This window comes from Triturus cristatus, chromosome 8, assembly GCF_964204655.1.
Source record: "Triturus cristatus chromosome 8, aTriCri1.1, whole genome shotgun sequence".
Taxonomy (NCBI): domain Eukaryota; kingdom Metazoa; phylum Chordata; class Amphibia; order Caudata; family Salamandridae; genus Triturus; species Triturus cristatus.
The window spans coordinates 329,015,627-329,036,917 of NC_140591.1; the positions used below are offsets into that span (position 1 = coordinate 329,015,627).

The window sequence follows — 21,291 nt, forward strand, 5'->3', positions numbered from 1 at the left end:
AGTCACAACAAACACAATAATTAACTGTCCAGCCCAGTGCCTGTTTTATTGAAAAGCTAAGCACATTAAGCTCATAGCAAAAATAATCCTTCACACACAACAGGGAAATCATGTACAGAGTTTTGCAAAACACAGCTTTCGACCTATAGCAAAGATCTGTGAAATGTTTACAAACAGCTGTACAGTTTTAGCAGCAGTGAAAAAGATCACTTGCGAGAATCCTGCTGAGGTGTGAGGTCGACTTGGGCTGTGCAAGCAACTACTCTGTTTAGTAACCTGTAGGTAAGTTGATTTCGCATCTTAATCAAAAAGAGTTCTCTGGCAATAGGTAGCCTAACCCGCAGAGTTATCTTTATGAGCCTAAGGCACTGCTTTTCAGGTTCTAGATTCCGGCTTTAATTACTTGTTGTCTTGGACGTGGTCCGGCACAGGTATTGGTGGAGCGACCTTTGAAGTTGCACAGTCAGCTCTTCAGCAGTGAGGAGACCATCTCAGACAGTCTCTCTGCCTCTTTGGTGTTGAAGCTGGATGGAAGACAGCATGGCAGACCTTTTCTGCAGCCAGTTGTTTTTGGCAGTTGTGGCCTCCAGGTCATTGGTGGTACTGTGCTGAAGCAGTGCTGTCATGCCCTACAGAGCTCACAGTATGTCAAGGACACCAGCAGAGCAGATCCCTCGTGTCACATTGCAGTGATATCTGACGGACATTCTGACCCTTGGGTTTGCTGATGCTTTATCTAGTTTGCCTTATAAACTCCTTGGAGAGCCCAAGGCACTCCTCAGGTCGGTGCCTGTTACAGTCCTGGCTGGGCTCTGCCCTGCAGGACCAGGCACACTTCCCCTCAACCATTACAGTACGCAATCAAGATAGTATAGGTGTTCATGGTACATTCAAAATGACTGCGTGTCTTGACATAACATAAGATGTCAGTCCCGAAGAGTGAAGAAAAAGAAAAAAATAAAGCAGATTGAATTATAACAACTATAACTGTGGAGTTTGCTAATAATGTGAGTGATTTGTTCCAGGCGCTTTCAATGGGGGCAGTTGACCAGTCTTGGGTGGTATTACAAGGGCATCCTACGAGTTTGGATTCGCCCTTACGGACGGATGGGGTACCAGTGTCGGCAAGTCAAAGCAGGGCTACCATCTTTGGGGTCAGCGTTTATGCCATTGGACAGGTAGGGGTTTACAGCTATCTAGGATGTTGCCCTCGATCTCATCAGTGTGCTCTTGTTCCCATGGTTAAGCAGGTGTATCTTGGTGCGTAAATATGATCCCGAACTACCAGTAGTAGTGTGCACATCAGGGTGTGGGCGTGTTGTTTTTCACTTCAATATTGGTGAGAGAGGTCTCCCAGCATTCACCTAGAGGCCCTCTTTATCCAGAGAAACTTAAGGCTGTTTGCTTCCACACACGTCCATGTCAATAATGTGGCCTGTCATCGTTAACGGTCTCTGGGTACGGATGCTTTCCATGACATTGCTATCTGACTTTTAAACAGAAAATAAGCGAGGCCAATGAACCTGTGTAAGTGTTTGTAACCCTTGGCTTTGTGGCGAAGAACTAGTCTGCAGGATTCGGGCGTTGGTGTTAGGGTGTGTTCTGTAAGTTCGCCAACAATATTAATGACCTCATATCCGACTGCTTGTAGAATCGTGCACCCCCAAACCATGTAATAGAATCCAGGGTCCAGTAACTTACACCTTGGGCACTCCGAGATCAGGGCTGGAAACATACTTTTGATGTGCTGCAGTGAGAGGTAGGCATTTTGTACATAATTAAATTGCGTGAAACAGAATCTCTGGTTATGGGACATCTCTTTCACCTGCATAGTGATGTAGATCAGACCTTGTCCGATAACGATTGCTGAAGGATGCCGTTCCATTTGGCCCACACCCCCTTCATGTAGCCTATTGGTTTGGCATTGAGGGATGTTTATAATGTGGTGATGGCTTGGTGTGTGCCTCTGTAGGTTAGGAGTGCATGTAATATAAGGGATAAAGGTGGTTCTGCTTCCCCCTGCGTTCCATGTGTTGAGCAACGCATGGTGCATGTCATGAAATGTCAAAGTAGCAGGCTCCTATAACCTATGTGTCGATAAGTTCTTGGAATGACATGAGGGTGCCTTCATGGTAGAGATCCACCAGTTGATCAATTCCCTCTTTTCTCCACAGATCCATATCCTATCTCGGCACTTCTTGTGTTGTCTTGGCAATCGTCTTATCACTATGGAGAGGGAGTATGGGATGTGGGGTCCTTTTTCATGCACAAATCTTCACCAGCACAGACGAGCCACTGTCCTCTGGTGTGTTTCCTGTTATGGGAGATTGTCCGGGTCTTTTGCCAGCACGATTAGTATTGCCGCTGTGCCGCCGCATAGTACAATTCAAAATTGGGCACACCAAGTCTGGCCTTGGTTAGGGGTCGTTGGAGGGTGGTGAGAGCCACCAGCCGCCAGCCTTCACCCCATATCCGTTCCAACAGGAAGCCATGAATTCATGGAAGAAACTCATAGATAGCACAAACGGGAGTGCTGCAAAAAAGTAAAGCAAACTGCGTAGCACTAACATCTTTGAGATCTCTACGCGGCCCATCAGAGAGAGGGACAGCAATCGCCAAAAGGATAGTGACCTACGAATGGATACTACCGCTTTGTCTACATTAACCTTCTAAATGTCCTTGTCAGAGTCCTATATTTGGACATATAGGTATTTATAGGGAGACCCCCACCCCGCAGGAAAATTAGGACATTTTGCATATATCGAGATGACGGCGCGTGCGCCCAAGGGGTGGGGGGATCCTGTATAAGGCACAGCAGGTGGCGGTTGTTGAGGAAGGTGATGTGCCCAGGTATGAACTCCGATTGATCTTGAGGGTGCTGATAATGGGGAGCAGTCTGTTTGCTAATACCTTGGCTAGGATTAAGTCTAGGTTCAGAAGCAATAAAGGTCAATGCGAGTGAACGTTTAGTAGCTTTGGTCCTGGTTTGGGTAAGACCAAGATTCGAGCCTCTCTGATAGTCTGGAAGGAGTCTCGTCACTCTAGCCTCGTTAAACATCTCCAATAGGTGTTGAGTAATTTGGGCGGAGAAAGTGACATAATATTCAGTCGGCAACCCGTCTTTGCTCAGTGTTTTGTGCCAGACAGTTTGGGCAATACCTGCCGGTATTTTCTCCAATTGAAAAGGCTCATCCAGTTCGGCCCGCTGTAGTGGAGACAGTTTGGTCAGCGGTAGGCCACATAGAAACCCATGCATTTGTTTCAGTGGTGGCGAGCCTGCTGCTGTTTTACACCAATTGGTAATAGTCCCGGAATGCGGCGTTCATTGCTGTCTGCGTTGTGACTAGTGTGTCGTCTGTCTTAATCTCTCTCATCGGGGACCGCCGTTGGTGTTCCTTTGCCATCCATGCCTATAGACTCCTCGAGCTATCCCCATCAGCGTGCAACATGGTTAGTTGCCGCTTATAGCTGTGCTTCCCCAGACACGTCTCTGCGTCGTTGTGCTATTTGCACAGCTGCTGGAGTTGCTAGGCCATCACGGTTCAGTTGGCCACTCCTGTTTCTAAAGAATGCAGCTCCTGTTAAAGTATCATCAGCTCCTCTTGCAAGTGTCGCCATAGCCCCCATGTAGCCGCCAGGCAGTGAACCTGTGTGACCACTTTATGCGCGTCCCACTCCAGTGCCTGAGACAGGGGAGATCCTTTATTTTTATCAAAATATTGGGCGATGCACTTTGTTAGGTCTTACCAAAATGGAGAATAAAGAAGTGCTTTGGTTTGCAGCCTCCAGATTGGAATCCTGGGGCACGGTGTACCCCATTGTATATGGTCACTTTCAGGGGGCAATGATTCAAAAGAGTATTCCTACCAAATTGCGTGTGCCTAGTTTCTCAGTGCATAAAAGGTCTAACCTGATATGTATGCCGTGGACGAGGAGTAGAACAAGTACTCGCGATCCAGCCATGCAAGTGTTGTTGTGGAAAGCCAGTTGTTAAAGTGTTGTGTTGTATGGATGCATGTGGCATTGTGTAGAGGAGGGACAGAGCGGTTGGGGTCTATGCTGGCACACAGTTGAAATCTCTGCCCCACAATCCTGATAGTGGGTCTCAGAAAGGCACGGGAGTGAGCGTGTCCAGAAAGCCTGATTGTTTTACTGTTGGGGGCCACCAGTGTGAGGGGAGCTCCAAGTTGTCCTTGCGTTATTACAAATTGGCCCCCGTATCCTCCTTGCAGCTGTCTACTACGTATGGGACCCCGGGGCAGTCCAGATGAGTCACCCCAGAGCATATGCTGATGCAGATGTGCCGTACACTTGCCTCCTCCATTTAGTTTGGACTTTATTCAGCTCTGCTAATGTGAGATGTTTTTCTTACAGCATTGCAACGTGTGTGTGTGTGTGTGGTGTTTGAGATAAGCATGAATGTGGTTGTGCTTGGTGGGAGTAGCCATACCACACACATTCCATGTTAGGGCACTATAGTGTGGGTTCTGGCTGTCTGTGTTGATCCCCCTTATTGAATATAGGTGCCGAGCATTGCAAGTAAGTAGCTCGTGCCCCAGTACCCTATGTGTGTGTGTGATGCCCTGCACCAGTTGTGCCCTGCGATTGCGTGTTGGTGTCCAGCAGTGCCTAGGTATGACTCCCTGAAAGCCATAAAAATAACGGTGACCCTTGATGTCTAAGGCGTTGCCCCACTTGACAGTAGGACAACACAAGCATTAAAGTGGAGTGTAGCAATGGGACTGCCCCCGAACAGGAGACAACCGGGGCCTGCTGTGTGCTCAGCCCTGTGAGGATTGGGAGGTTGGGCACCCAGGGATTATCCAGTATCTCTCCTTCCAGGGGCAGAGGGGAAGGGCCTGCAGGCCTCCCAGTCGTTCAATTGCTTGGGTATTCTACCACAAGGAGCGTCTTATAGCAGTGTATGTTCTCCCAAAATTATGAGGCACATTCAGTCGCACGTGGCCTTGGGCGCCGGCACTAACAACGTTGGGTCCCCATGTTCCACCCATCGCTTCTCCTGCAGTAGTGCATTCATTCTCACAGGGAAGGGGGGGTGGAGGGTGGCGATCGGGACGCACTCACTTTGCCGCGCCCCCCCTTGTAAATACGTCTAGGCTGGGTGACGTACACCCATCAAACTCGTCTGGGGGTCCCCTGGCCTCCCTGACATGGGGCACCACGGGCTCCTTCTACAGGCCACTCTGCTCCTCCAACACGATCCCTCCAGCGAATCATGTGCCGCCTCCGCAGAACAGCTTCGGTTCCTTCTCGTTGGAGGGCCCACAACAGGCCTCACACAGCAGTCGTGCTGCTGATCTCAAAGCACTGGCACTTTTTCTTAGTTTTTATTCGCAACCATAACTGCACTCTAAATGTGGGTTTAAGTAAATTTCTGAGGTTTGAAAAACATAACATTGTGTTAAAACGAAGCTAACCATAACCTCTCATTATCCTTTGATTTTTTTCAGTGAGGTGTTGGTTTTATTTGGGTTATCTGCACATCCAAATGTTCTGTATGTGTGAGAAATTGAGTTACTGGTTGACTGGGGTGTAAGTCCTGGTCATACAAAAAACACAATCCTAGTCAGGGTAACACATAAGCAAACCTCAAATTAACCTGTGCTCAACCCCCTGGTAGCTTGGCACAGAGTAGTCAGGCTTAACTTGGAGGTAATGTGTGAATTATTTGTGTAATACTTCAAACAGTAATAAAGTGAAAACCCCACACAAAAAAGATCCTACACCAGGTTACAAAATTAGACCGTTCTTTAATAAATAAAACAAGATCAAAATGACAAGGATCAAATTAGTAGAACAGGAGATATTCTGTTTTAAAGATTTCAATGAAACTGGCATCAAGAAGCACAAAGCGTCTGCTGTGGTTATTTGGTTGTGCCGAACCAGCACAATGTCCCAAGTTCAGGCAGACCACGATGAAGCGCAGGCTGACTACAGGGACCCAGTTAGGTTCGCTAAACAAAATACCAAAATTTGGGTTGTGGAGCATTGCAAAGATCCAAGTAATAGATGTGTTGAACGGCCAAAGCAATGTCTGGGTGGTGCGCGGTTTCCAAACACTCCGGCTGGGAAGTGGGTCTTAGCGACGGTTTGGTCCATGCAGCAGCAACAATGCGCCCGGTTCTGCTCGGGATGTGCCGCATAGGAGAGGAGGTGCGTCTGTTCCACTGAATCCACAGAGGCTGGCAAGCACCTTAGGCCCTCTTCCAAGGGTCCAGGACTAGGGTGGCACTATTTAGTTGGGTAGACTCGCAGGGTGAAGGTGCAAGGCTGTTGTAAACCTGTTTTGTCCCTGAAGCTTCATATCAGGAGGCCAGCCAACTAGTCCTTGGAGTCACTCTGGGTTCTGGGTTCAAGAGATGACCGTTCGAGTCCTCGCTCAGCAGAGGGTTGAAGGGAAGCAGTTCCTTCAGAGCACCAGTCCAGCAGAGTGGCAGTCCTTCTTCCTGGCAGAGTGACCACAGGTCCAGAAGTGTACTGAAGTGGTGGTGTTGGAGGTCCTTCTTTTATACACATGTGTGCCTTTGAAGTGGGGAGAAGCTTCTGTAGGCATGCTTTTGAAATGTACAGATACCCTGCCTTCCCTGGCTCCAGATTAACTACAGGGGGTATGCAGCCCTCTGTGTGGAGTCAGGACACAGCCTATTCTGGTGTAAGTGAGGCTGGACCCAGCTCCTACCTCCCATCCTGCCAGAGATGTCCCCACAAGGCATACCTAAGCTCCCATTGTTTGTGGCTGTCTAGAAGGAATACCCAAAGCCCAACTGCCAACTACACTCAGTAGTCATATCACCAGAGACCGGCTGCAAGCACCAAACGGCTAAGGCAAAATGCCATCTTTCCAAAAGTGGCATTTACAGAATTGTAATTTAAAATTGGACTTCTCCATAAGTTAGGATTTTAAATTAGGATTCCAGAGACCCCACACATGAATCGGTTATCTATTCCCATCTTGGAAATTACACTTTTAAAATATAATAAGGCAACCCCAATGTTATCCTATCGGAGAGATAAGCCTTGCAGTAGTGAAAAACGAATTTAAGAGTTTTTCTCTACCAGGACATATGAAAGTTAGGAGTACATGTCCAACTTTTTAGATACACTGCACCCTGCCGTTGGGGCTATCTAGGGCCTACTTTAGGGGTGACATATGTATTAAAAAGGAAGGTTTGGGCCTGGCAAAATTTTCATTTTGCCAGGTCGATATGGCAGGTTAAAACTGCACATATAGGCTCTGCAATGGCAGGCCTGAGAAACTTTTAAGGGGCTACTTAGTGCTGCAGGCCCACCCACTACTAGTAGCATATAAATTGCAGCCCCTGGGCTCTTGTAGTGCAAACTACTAGATGTTTTAAAGTAAATTAAATGTTCCAATTGGGTATAAGCCAATGTTACCATATTTTAGGGGAAGAGCACAAGCATGCTAGCAGTGATAATGTGCGCTGAGTCTTTAAGGCCAGCAAAAATGAATTCAGCAAAACAGGAGGTCTAAAGGCAAAAGGTTAGTGGGAAACCATTCCAAAGATACCGAGTATGTCTAACCGACCTCAGATGGCCAATTCCAGCTGTGCCCAGCCTTGAGCCATGCATAATGGGAGGGTGGCTGCAACCTATCCCCAACCCACTGTGTTGAGCCAACTCCTGCTGCACAAGGCCTTGTGAGCAATTGTTGATCCAGCAGAGCTGTAGTGCTCAGTAAATCACTACCTGTCTCTGGTCACGACACCCTATGGGTTGCAGATATTTGTTTATACAGAGGTGAGTGGCTTGCTTGGATTATGTATATCTCGCATTCACCATCAGTACTCTCTCCTGCTGAGCGCGTCTTCCCTGGAAATGCACCAGGTGACGCTTTCTATTTTGCGAAAGAAACTGACCGTAGTATTCCCCGCAGCGGCGATCTTTTGGGGCTTGTTTTGAAGTCTGTGGCAAATGTGTTGAGCTCTGATTTGATCACACCAAGTGAGTAGGGTGTCTCAACCTGCTGTCCCGAGGAGGACCCTGGTTGATAAGGTGTCATGCCAACCCAGGTGCTGAGGAACACAGGGCAAACCTCATGTGTCATTGCCGGGGGGGGGGGGGGCTGTGAGGAGGGATGCACGGCATGAGTAAAGGCTGCTTGTTGCACTCTGAATGTTTGGTACAGCCAAATATAATGCCCAGCGGCCTCAGTCATGCAGGAGATCTCAGCTGCTTAAGTGATATGGTTGATGTCAGTGTAGTTGTTATATCTGATGTCCCCAATAAAGTAATTTTATATTGTCATTTGTGAAATCATTTGTAAGATGTGGGAGGCTTAAAGTAAAAAAAATTTGTGCCGCTTTCTTACCCGCTCTCTGTTTCCCCCCTCGTGTTCCCTCTGAGATTCAAGTATTCAATTAAAAAAAATTTCCATCTTTAAAAATCTCCCCTTCAACTAGTAGTCTGTTTTTGAAGAGCGGAATATCCTACATAAAGTCTCCATGCATCATCTGTTTGATAATGTTCCTAATTTGTTTTTCAAATTTTGAAAAACAATATTTAATATGATACAGTTTGAAAAATATGGTGCAGTGGGTGGTTTACAAGGGGCTATAAAATATACGCATGTGTGAAGTTTTAGGCATTTTTGGCTAATAAAGTGGAACATTTCTCTTTAACATTAAAAGGCTTTTTATTTTTAGGAAAGCAGTAGAGGAGCTTCTAACTGAGGCAAAACGTGGAAAAACAAGAGCTGAGACCATGGGACCAATGGGCTGGTAGGTAGTATTTTAATTATTGGCTACAGTGAGATTGTGTAAGGAAACCAAATAAAAACCATTCTGAAAAACATTGTTCTTCCATAAACTGAAATATGTATTTGATACGGGCATTGCATTAAGTTGTACTAATCTACATGCTATCACGAACGTTATCAAATGGGCAACACAGGATGGTTTTGATTTCACTTCATTTACCGAAGAAGCTTAACGTGGCATGTTCAGAACAGAAAAACAAATCATAATCTAACTTAAAGTAGCAAAATATTTCTCTGTGATTCTTTTTTTAATTGCATTTTACTTTGTTTTCACCACATTTTGGACCTCCCTATTTGCATTCTTTAAAAAAACACAAACATTTTTGATTTTTTTTCTTTCGTTAACAACCCAACAATTGCACAAATCATGAAAATTTGTCTATGCTAGTTCTCTGTTCATTCCCCGTACATGTACACTCTTCAGTACTCCTTACAGTCGTTTTTTTACCGGTTGCATTCTTTGCCATTAATCAGCACTTCAGCATTAATAATCGCCAAGCTTCCCAAATACATCATGTATATTAGCCCCCAAACAGGACAAACCACATTTGTGTGTGTTTGAACATATTTGTACAATTTATATCCGAGAATCCGGAAATATAGAATTATATCGGGCTTTCATTTGTGTGTCACTTATACATTCAAGACTCCTTTTTAGGGCTATATCTATTCTCAGTGTAATGATTGCTTCAGCTTGAGTAGTTAGTCTGGTCCACAGCTGTCGGCAAGGTTGTAGTATTTATTTTTTTAGGTGTTATTTTAGCCTGTTAATGCATTTAAGAGTAGTTGCAACAACGCCTGTCAAGGTAAACTGAGGTGAGCATCAGATTATGTTTAGCCTCTGTGAGAGATTAGTGCTTGCGTGGACTGCACTGATTGTATCCATTGTCTTAATAAACAGTGGTTCACTTGAATGTACTGCTTGCTTCCTTTTATATTTTATAGTGTAGCATCGATCAAAAAATGGTGTCAACCCGGGCATGTTTCTTTGAGTCTGGTTCTTTCAGCACTAGTCGGGAATATTTGGAAGTTGGTGACTATAACCAAGGAGTCTCTTGTACCACCATCTCCGGTGATGGCGAGTTGCTTTCAGACAATGAGGTTAGTGCTTTAAATGGGCTGGTACTGTCCGGTACGGAGTACCGGTACTTTTTTATTTTGACGGAGAGAGTACTGGCACCTTTCAAGAGTGACGTAATACTTTTAATGGGAGAGCACCGTCACTGCTCAGAAACAAGCAGGTACTCTGTTACAGATTACCTGCACTTCTAGTTCTCCATTTCAAGCACAGTTGCAGGTAATATAGTTTTTTTAAAAAATGTATTATGTGACATCCATTGCCAAGTATATGACCAGCAGTCAAACAATAGCAGGAGTTCTTCCTTAATGCCTTAAAGGTAAACTTGTCTTTGAACTATGCGTGGAAGAAACTGGATAGCTTCCGAGAGTCTTTTCAGCTCTATCTGTTGATTACTGCAGAGGTCACTGGGATGGCTACATCTCTTCAGAAAGACACAAGATGATGCGCTATGTCACTCCTGACTTAAGGCCTAGGTTATAGAACAGTTTTAATGGCTGACTGCTGTCGCACTCTACGGTCTTTGAGATCATATGTCAGAATTTCTGGCTTTTATATTGTATTCATTTGAAACGGTCAAGTGTGTATTAGTCTAAAGCAGGTTTTCCTGCCACCCTTTTGACAATCCAGAAATTGTAGCGATTAGGAGTAACTCCCCTTTTAACGGAAATCAATGTGTTACAGCAGTACAGCATCTACTCTCGCTCTTTCTTATTGGTCATAGTTCTTTATTATTTTTGAGGTCTTGCCTGCAGATGGCTTTTAGCTGCCTCTTGTCAAAGGACCTATTGTAGTTCATACAGATACTTGCAGTGAGTTTTGGGCCAGCCCACTACTTACCATTGTTGGCTTGCTCGTCAATCTTATTTGCATGCTTCTTATTCAATGGCTTTTATTCCTCTTCTTGTGTTTGTCACTCCCCTAGAGCATAGCTTCTTTATAATCATTTTGACTGTATGACTTGTATCCTTTCGCTGCTCTCACTTGAGAACCTATTTTTTTCATTCAACACTCCATGGGCATGCTTGTGTTTTCTTGCTCTCTCTCATGTACTGCTAATCTAATACACCCCTCATGTGCTTTGTTGCTTCCTCCCCCCCACCAGCTAAACCATAACCTCCCCACCCCACATGACATTTTATCTTTAAATGTTCACCCTACCTCATGCTCCCACAATCTATGGTGCTCCCCTTGCATTGAGTTTTCACCACACTCATCTGTTGCTCCCCGGAGTTTAAAAAAAAATAATAAAAAAAATAATTATAGTCCCATCATAGTATGAGAAGTGAAAAAAATAAACCGTGTCATGCACGTCTTCACATTAAGCCCCTGTAGCAGCATGTGTATGCAAATACATTTCAATACAGCATTGACAAAAAGCATGAACCACCCTGCTAGGTGTACCTTGGTAGCTATAAGGCAAGACTTGTTGGCTTTGCCAGTGTTTGTTTTACTTATGGCTATGGCGCAAAAATTGCTTTCCTGCATTCTTTAATTCCATTTATTTTAATTATATATGAATATTTCACCCACTTACTGCTGGCTTGTTCATTCCAGTCAGCACAAACACGATCATATTTCAAGATGGAATTTCCATTTTATATTGCGACACTGACTATCCAGAATCATGCAAAAGTATGTCAGCATGTGCTGGAGTGTAATGCTAATTGGGGAAGCTTTGAGGAAAGGAAACTCTGTAGATCACTGTTGGATACCTGTGAGAGCATGGTCAGTCTCCTGAGGCCTATGGCAACTTGAAGCAGCGTTTCCAAGTCCCCAGATATATAAGAAAATCATGAGGATAGATGAGAAACTGGAAGTGGTAAGTCATAAAGGGTCTTGTATGTATATGGTATTTCAGTAGTGCCAACCTAGCAATGTGTGTCCAGGAGGGTGAGTTTGGCGTCCAAAAGGGAATCCTAGTGAGTTGGCATTTGGGGTTTGAAGCCATCAAAGTTCATGTCACTGAGGCAGGTTTGTACTGTTTCTTGTTTGGTGTTCTTGGCAAATAATAGTAATAGTAATTCTGTCTTGGTTGAGCTTCAGGTAGACGCTGAACTTCCACGTCGGATGATGTGAAGACAGTGTTTGAGGCATTGGCTCTCTGAAGGCGAGGAGACTTTAAAGTAGAGTTGTGTATCATCAGCATATTGGTGAACGTTGATGCTGTTATCTATGAGAAGAGCACCAATCAGCTGCATGTAGAATCACAGGATGAAGCAGAGGAGAATGGAGGATGAATCCCTAGCATCCACTAAAGAGGAAAGAGACATTCTCCATCCCGGACCATGACCATCAGGAGAGGATTGTGGATAAGGCAAGCAGTCAGTCAAGACTGATAGTAGGTGGATTAACAGCTGGACAAAACTTTGATTAACCTACCTGTGATATTCCTAAAGTGAATTTCCCATTGGCTGTTAATAGATTTACTTTTAAACTAGCTCTCTGTTAAATGGGTAGAGACCCCCTCAGCATATTCAGCTTCATATTTTCAACTGTCTGGCCTCATACCTGTTGGCCAGAGCAGTGTACAAAAGATGGATTGAGGAAGTAGCAGTGGGCCATAAGTTGTGCATACGAGCCATGAGACAAAAGTAAAGTTGTGTTTAGCACTGTAACCTGCCTCCCATACCTGTGTGTCCCACTTTCTTTTCAGTACACTTAATCTGTGCCTGGACGCTCTTTTATTGTTTAAGCTGGGTGCATCCCCGTCCCCTGTATCTTCTGTCCAGGACTAATCAGCAAAGTATAACCCACCACCTTTTCCCTTATTGGAATTCCCTGCTTTCACCTGCAGTGAGTTTTAGGCAAGGAATTCAACCTTGATGACACGTTGGTGAGGAATTCACTTGGCAGTGTTTTATTTACCCCCACACTTCAGTTAGTGTTGTAGGGCACATAGCAAAGTTTCTGTTTAATGCTATTGTGAGGATGATTGCCCTCAGAAGCTCTTGTTTTCAGTGAAACCTGCATTTGATGAACCTTTGATACCGCCGTATTTCACATCAACAAGTTAACTGATAGTAAAACACTCTTGTTATTGACATGCCATTTTAGTGTAGAATTCTGCAGGTCAGCACCAAAATATTGTACTGTTAAGTTCCACTAGAAGAAAGATGATTAGTGTACGCTAAGGTGTGATGAGAGGGTGGTATATGGTAATATTTAGTGTTGCAGCGACCGATAATGTTTAGTGAGGCAGGATATATCTATGTTGCGAGCTAAGGTGTCTGGTAGGTTGAATAAAACAACAAGCCTTGCCAAAGATCTTGGGCTTAACCTATGAGTGAGCATTGCAGCATGTATACAGATGTGTGTGTGCGTGTGTATATATATGTGTGTGCGTGTATATATATGTGTGTGTGTGTGTGTATATATATATATATATATATATATATCTGTGTCACCAGTAGGTAGTTGTAGTTGGGACCTAGTTTCCATAGGAAAAGCGTTTTTTGTTTTCCTAATAACTTTGGCGCCGGTTGACGAATCTACGCAGATTTTTCAAAACTAGTGGGGTGCTCCGGTCAGCTCCTGTCTTGAAAGTTTCGGGGTGATTCGTCAAGCGGAGAGGGCGAGTAAAAAGGGGGGTCTCAAAACGCGTTTTCCCCATGTTAATTTCCATGGGAAACTTTAGACAGCCGAACTGCTGAATGGAAATTTGGCAAAAAGGTAGCCCTTGGTTCAGAAAGAGCCCTTTTTGTTAAATGGTGTAAATCTGTTCAGTAGTTTCTGAGAAATTAGAGAAAGAAAAGGTTTTGATATCTATGGCCGTGGTGGGTTCGCGAACCCTCCCGAGCATGAGCTTCACTCTGATTGGCTGCCAACACTCCAAACCAGGTAATGTTGACAGCCATCTTGTGACTCGGTAGAACCGAGTCACAAGAAAACAGTGAAATAAACGTTGAAAAACAAGAAAAGGGGGCAGTGTAGACACACCTTGACCCCCTAGGCCTGCTCAGGGGGTCCCACAAGGACCCCTAGGGCCAAAAAAAGCATTTCAAAAACAAACACACTGCAGAATCGCACTGGGTGCGCGAATCCTGCCGATACGTTTTTTTAAAAAAACGAAGCGCGGGCTCCTGCGCTTTAGTATTGAGCCCCCGGGTGGGCTGGGTCCCGGGGGCATGCACAAATTTAATAGCGGGGGTCCCCACTGCTCCAGGGACCGCCACCTCCCCGGGGCTTAATTTATGTTTTGCGGGAGGACACAGGCCCCCTCAGACCTGGGGACTACCACCGCCCCGTGGTGCGTTTTAAGTTGGGGGATTAAGTCCCCTTGAATCCTGAGGGTCCCTGGGGCCAACTAGCCCACCGGTACCTTCAGTAAGCGCAACAGAGTTGCATTGCAGAGAGGTGTAAAAAGGGGCGTGACCTCGGACTACCTATCTGCAACGCAGCTCTGTGGCGCTTACAGGAGGTACCTGGTGCGCTAGCTGGCCCCCAAGGACCCTCGGGATTCAAGGGGACTTAATCCCCCAACTTAAAACGTGCCACGGGGCGTGTTTGCACACTTGTCACATCAGGTCCCTCCCCCTCCCTTCACCACTGTGCAAACGGGCCCTCTGGCGCGTTGTAAGTTGGGGGATTAAGTCCCCTTGAATCCTGAGGGTCCCTGTTGTCCAACTAACCCACCAGGTACCTCCAGTAAACGCCACAGACCTGCGTTGCAGAGAGGTGTAAAAAGGGGTTTGGCCTTGGATCACCTCTCTGCAAAGCAGCTCTGTGGCGCTTACTGGAGGTACCTGGTGGGCTAGTTGGCCCCCAGGGACCATCTGGATTCAATGGGACTTAATCCCCCAACTTGCAAAGTGCTAGGGTGTGCGTTTGCACAGTGGTGCAGGGAGGGGGCGGTGCCTGATATAAGAAGTTAGCACTCCTGCTGTGTGGGACTTACTGGTGGTACTAAAAGGGGTAGTTGGGCCCCCAAGGTTGACGTTGGGGGCTAATTACTCCTCCTGTTACCTCCAGTAAATCCCACACAGCTAAGAGGTGTTTCAGAGGCCACGCTCCCCTTTCTCCACCACTCTGGAAATGGTATGTTATAGTTAGAAATTGGCATTTTAAAAACCTTTTGAAATTCACAGAAAAACCATAGGTTTCAGGGACGTTCTAGTTAGTTGGACATTTCACTTGTGCAAAACCAAAGAAATTCCGCTGTTCTAGTTAGTTAGTTTAGCTAACTATAACTCGCGCCCCCGCAATGCACTGCTGATGACGTCACATATTACATCATTCATGACATGGTCAGTGACATCACTGATAACATCTCAAATGACATCACTGATGACATCATCCACGTGAAAATCTGATGCACCTCCTCACACCCTAATATAACCTTTGATACACCCAATCTAAAATACAGACTACCATTTTCGAAACCATAGACACACCAATACCAGTTACTATATACGCACTCACTGATTCCTAGGTCTACACACCCATCCACTCATACAGTCACTCATACATGCAGTCACTCATCAATACAGCCGCTATCATATGCACTCATACACCTATATAGACACTCACACACCGCCACTCACCCATAGTTACTCACACACCTAGTCAGTCATGCAAAGAATCAATCCCTCTCATTTACTCACCCACTCTCATTTACTCACCTATACAGTTATACACACACCACCTCACTTATTCATACAGATACTAATGCATACTTACTCTTATACAATCACTGATACAAATATACACTCATCCATACAGCCACTTTCACAATCACTCACTCTCACATATAGTTATTTATATGCACTATCACTCACATATACTGCCTTTTACATTTGTAGTTACTCACACGTACTACTGAGACATCTATCCATTCACCAACACACCCATACACACTCACCCACACAGCTGTTTCCACATGCACTCTTGAACCCATACACCCAGTGAATCAACCACTCACACATCTATGCAAAGAGTCACACACCTCCCACCCACCCACACACACACACACACTCAGGCTCCCATACAAATACTTAGGCAACCAATCAATAACTTGTATAGACACTCATGTAGCTACTCACCAACCCATACAGCAGCTTACACAACAGACAGACTGATGCAGCCATTCACACAGTTTAGTCACTAAACCATGCATTCAGTAAGACACATTTTACCACTCACTTATACAGTCAGTCACGCACTTACTAAATCCTCCATCCAGACACTTTCTACACCCACTCATTCTTCAATACACCTTGGCATATATTTCTAAAACCTATTTAAACGTTATAGAAACAGTCACTGGATGATGCCATCAGTGATGTCATTTGAGATGTCATCAGTGATGTGATCAGTGATGCCACTGACCATGTCATGAATGATGTAATATGTGACGTCATCAGCAGTGCATTGCGGGTGGGCGAGTTATAGTTAGCTAAACTAACTAGAACAGTGGAATTTCTCTGGTTTTGTACAAGTGAAATGTCCAACTAACTATAACGTCCTGAAACCTAGGGTTTTTTCAATGAAAATATATATATATATAATTGTTTTTTTTTTAAGTGCTGCAATGCAGCCAGCACAAATCGTTTTTGTTTTTTTGGTTGTTGGAAAAAAATTGTAGTGGGTTGGAGGATGAGGCAACATGGAGGCTGGGAGGGTGGGTTTGAAGTATTGAGTTGGGGGAAGAGTACACACCAAAGACCATGCGGAAGCACATGCACAGTGGAAGGTGAGCGGGAAAGGCTAGGGAGGTAAATGGACAACGTAGGCTGGGCAATGGGGGATGTGGCGCAAACGGACAATGGAGGGTGTGTGGGAGGGGAATGGGGAAACAAACGGACATTGTAGGGTGTTCGGAAGGGGATGACTGAAGTAAACGAACACTGGAGGTCAGGAGAGGATGAGGAGCAAGCCGACAATGGAGTGTTAGCTGGAACGTTTGGTAGAGCAAGCTAACAACCGATGTGGCTGGGGAAGCAAGGAGACAAAGGAGGGTGGATAGGAAGGGCTAGGGCAGCAAACAGACAATGGACAGTGGGGGGGCTGGGGAGCAAGCAGACATCAGATAACTGGGAGGGTCAGGAGTGGCTCAGAGAGTTCACGGACCACAGAGGGAGGTCGGGCAGGTGGGGATTGGTAGAGAGCATGGACAAGGACGGGTGGGTGGAAGTACCTAAGGAAGCAAGCTTGTTGCAGAGAATGGGCAGGAGGGGATGGGGAAGAACACAGACAACAAAGAATGGGCTTGAGGGATTGCGGGAGCAATCTGACAACGGATGGGTGGGAGGGGATGGGGAGAAAGCTGACAACCAGGGGGGAGGGTGCAGGAGGGGATGGGCAAACAAGCATAGGAGATGGGGAAGCACACAGACTATGGACGGAGGGTGGGCAGTACTGGTCAAGCCTTCTGACAACAGACCGGAGCGAGGGGTTGGGAAAGCAAGCTGATAACAGAAGGTGGGCGGGAGGGGCTGGTGAAGCAAGCTGACAACAGAAAGTAGGTGGGAATGGCTGGGAGGGAAGTTGGCAACCGAGTGGGTTGGATGGGGCTGAGGAGACTAGCTGATAATGGAGGGGTGAGCAAGAGGAGATGGGGCTGCAAGATACAATGGTGGGTGGGCGGGTCTGGGGGTGCGAGCTGACAGACAGTGGGCAGGAGGGGCTGTAAGAGGCAGCTGACAATGAAAGGTGGGCGCAAGGGGGTGGGAAGGCAAGCCGATGACAGAGGGTGGGCGAGAATGGCCGGGAGAGCATGCTGACATCCGTTAATGGAGAGTGGGCAGAAGTGGCTGAGGGAGCACACATATGATGATGGTGGGTGGAGAATAAGAGAAAACACAGAAAATGGAATATGGGCAGGAGGGGTTCTGGAAGCAAGTTGAGAATGGAGAGCGAGTGGCAGGAACTGGGGAAGCAAGATCACAATGGGTCTGGGCTGAGAGAGCACCCAGACAAAGGAAGGTAGGTGTGTGTGTGTGTGGGGACGGGGAAGCACACAGGCAACAATGGGTGGAGGGGTTGAGGAAGCATCCAGACAACAGCGGGCGGGAGGATGGGGAAACACACTGACAATGGAAGGTTGGCAGGCCTGGAGGACCAAACAGGCAAGGGGTGGTGAGGAAACAAGAAAGGCAGGGGACGGTCTGGGAAGTAAGAACAACTTGTGGTCGGAAATCGAACTCTATGGAGACAACTGGAAATTCCACACAATCTTGTGGAGTGTTTATACAAAAAGAAAGAAGTAGGGCCTGAAAATTGAGCAATGGAAGGACACAATTAATACGTCTATGCTTCAAGGGAGGCACAATCACAAGAAGAGAAAAGAAAGTGTATGGAGCTGACGAATAAAAAGCAAGAAAATTAGTGGCAATGAAACCAACCAATAGCAAGCAATGGATGAGCTCTAAGCCCAGTGTGAGCTAACAGTATGTCTTGCAACAAATAGCGCATGCATTCTATTGGGTGAGACCTAAAAATGTGCCTGAAACTTAACAGGGCTTCTACAAGCTGGACTGGCCTAGCCCATTAATTTTGCTAAGGCTATAGTGTTCTATAATCTAATTATGTTCATGTGGGAGAAAATGAGTAGACGTTACATAACATTGCCTATTGTTTGGGGTTTACAAGAGTTATAATTGAGAAATACCAGCAGCAGAATACCAGAAATCCAAGGCCGGCTTTGTGAAATCCAAGAGGGGAATCGTTAAGTGTTATTTAAAATGAATTGCTCTTATCTGCCAAGAGTTTGGTTTTAGATTGGTGGCAATTTTTTGTTATGTGAAGGAACGTATTGAACACAGTTTGAAAAATAACCAAAAATCAATCTGCTCTGAAATGACACTAGATGGTATGCAATATAAAGTTTAAAGCAGGTAATTTGTCTAATGTATTTATTTATTTTGTTTGTTTTTGTACAGGATCAAATGCCCTCTTGTTGGCGCGAACAAGCGGTTCCTCATCAACACTATTAGGAACACAATCCCCTCACAGAGAGAACACCGTGAAAGCTCAAAAGAGGACAAGGAGGTTTCTGAAGTGGAACCGAGCCAGAATAAAGAGCACCCAAAGAAACAGAGAAGCCACCCTTACGATCGCAGTCACTCTGGGAGTAGAAGGGACCGCAGCCACTCGCCTTCCAGGAGCAAGAGCACGAAAGATAAGCATGATCGAAGACACAGAAAGCGGTGACTGACCACTGTAGGGATTGGAAGTATATCCTGTCTTGGGTTAATGGCCTCTTCCTCGTGTGTCTTTTTTGAGAGAGAGGATGTGTTCTTGCAGAATGTTTTCTGGAGGGCACCACAACCTCGTTTTTGCTGCTGTTAGGATACCATTTGCTGTGACCACGTTGGCGATGGTAAACACGTTTTCAGTGGCTTCTTTTCCTTGAAGTAGGAGTATTTTGCTGTGGTGCATTTTGGCAGCTGTGCAGTAAAATATATTTTTATGAGGATCCACTGTAGTGTACATCTTGAACACTACAATACTTCAGTATATGGAACAAGAACCTGAACGATTCACTCCATTTATAATTTTCTTGCTCCGGTAATAATCTGTGTGCATATGAATTTAATGTGCTGCCGGACTAAACCTTTATTTTTGTGTGACCTTCTTAGCTTCGGTTTGAAAGAAGGGGTGTATTTTATTCAGTTAGTACAAGCTTTGAAACATACTATTTCACTCCTTTTCTGGACATGTTGTATGTCTGCAAGCCTTTTTTGTTTTGAGAATCTCGTCTTCCTGGATTATGATGAGATCATTCCACCAGAGGAATGGCCCATTCGCTTTTCTTCATCTTCCAGAGAACTGCCATTTTAAATTTGACTTTCAAAGGTCAAGCGAAGGTTAGGTTTTGACCTTTCCAGCTATCGCAGGTTTTCAATCTTTGCCAGGACAAAGTACTTAAGTAACCCACAGCATTACCGGTTGCTTAATAAGGCACTCTGCTAGCTTTTAAGATGGTCTGGTTTAAGTGTTTACTTCATTCTGCCTAGGTTGGTTGATATTCGCTTTGAACAATTAATTGGGTAGTCTTGGTGCTGTTCTTGCACACAAAGCAACTGTTTCAAATAATCCTACTAGCTTTTGCTTTTACTTCTTGTGGAGGTCTTCAGTGGATTAGAGAAATGACTGTTCATTTATCTGACCCGCACAATTTTTTTCAAAATGTATCATTCTGTTAAAGTTACTTTTGAAAGCGGTTGTCAAATTGAGTCCTTCTACCAGAGGGCATTGTTCATCAGGGTAGTCGGTGGTTGAACAAAACAAAATAAGCAAACTACCTAAACTAAGTAATAACAGCTAGATTGTGGCTATTGATGTGCTTTTGACCAGAAGGCAATGTGATTGCTTTTTTGTTTCCAGGCATTCATCGGACGTGTGAAAGAAAATTAGTACTTTCTGAACACACATACCAGATAGTTGTGTATTCATTAGAATTAGTTCTCTTACTGTGCATTAAACATTTGGTAAAACATCTTGCCTGGTGGTGATCTTGTTTTTGTATGTTTGCTTACAATCACTTTAGTTTTCCCCTTTTCAATCAGATCGAATGTCTCACTTAAAATTTTAGCCTTTGTTTGCATGTTGGTTGGACTGAGCTGTGACATTAAAGTCGTATTTCACATGCACTTTGAACTTCACACTCTTAAGTACGTTTTTTTTTTTCTTCCAAAGCCACAAAGTCAGTTAACTCTCCATACATTTGCAGAAGTACTCTGTTCTTGGGAGGAGGATATGCATTTTCACATTATACTAGTGATTCCTTGTGACTAGAAAATACTGAGCGGATCTTTTCTACCATTTAATAACTAGGTAAATGGACTGACCTGTCATTGGTGAAATCTGAATTTATAAAGTATGTTTTTTGGGAGAATTATTTAGCACCTTTTAATATGGAAAAAAAAAATATTACTCTTGAAACTAAATTAGTTAAACGATAGTTATCCTAAAGGAGAGGTTATTACTTTTCTAAATAATTTAAAATGACGCCAAGTGCAAACTGAATGGCTTTTAAGGAACATTTGCCATGATTGAAATGCTTACGAAGAGCTCATACTTTCTGAATTTGTGTTTAGAACAAGAATCTGCCAAAAGGTATTTTAGTGTGTTAAGATTGGCCACACCTGATACAGGTGATTCATCTGTGCTGTAAAGGAATCACTATACTATAATGCAGCTGTGATGCTCCATCAAACGTATGCACCTCACTCAAATAAAACATTTATAAAATGCCTAAGTTCTGTGTTTGTAAAGATTTTCTGTTCTTTCAGGGAGATGTAAAAACAATCAAGTTGGTAGATATCACAAGCATCATATTGTATCGAAATTCTTTTGTTTGTTTTCCCATCGGTGTGTATGAAATCCCAAATGTATTTTTGAAATTCTGTACCCAGCATGTGATAGATATACAGACATGAGGGTCAACTCTACATCGAGAAATGGTCTAGCAGTA

The 21,291-nt window shown here is 44.8% G+C and overlaps 1 protein-coding gene across 1 annotated transcript in view; it reads left to right on the top strand.

Annotated features, from left to right (window-relative positions):
- The window catches only part of POLR1D (RNA polymerase I and III subunit D), a 37,976-nt gene extending 16,901 nt beyond the window's left edge, over positions 1 to 21,075 (top strand). The window contains exons 2-3 of the mRNA XM_085621631.1: positions 8,685 to 8,759; positions 18,755 to 21,075. Coding sequence (XP_085477757.1) covers positions 8,685 to 8,759; positions 18,755 to 19,025 — 346 coding nt within the window. The 3' untranslated portion in view covers positions 19,026 to 21,075. The remainder of the gene's footprint in view (positions 1 to 8,684; positions 8,760 to 18,754) is intronic.
- Positions 21,076 to 21,291: the final 216 nt, after the last annotated feature.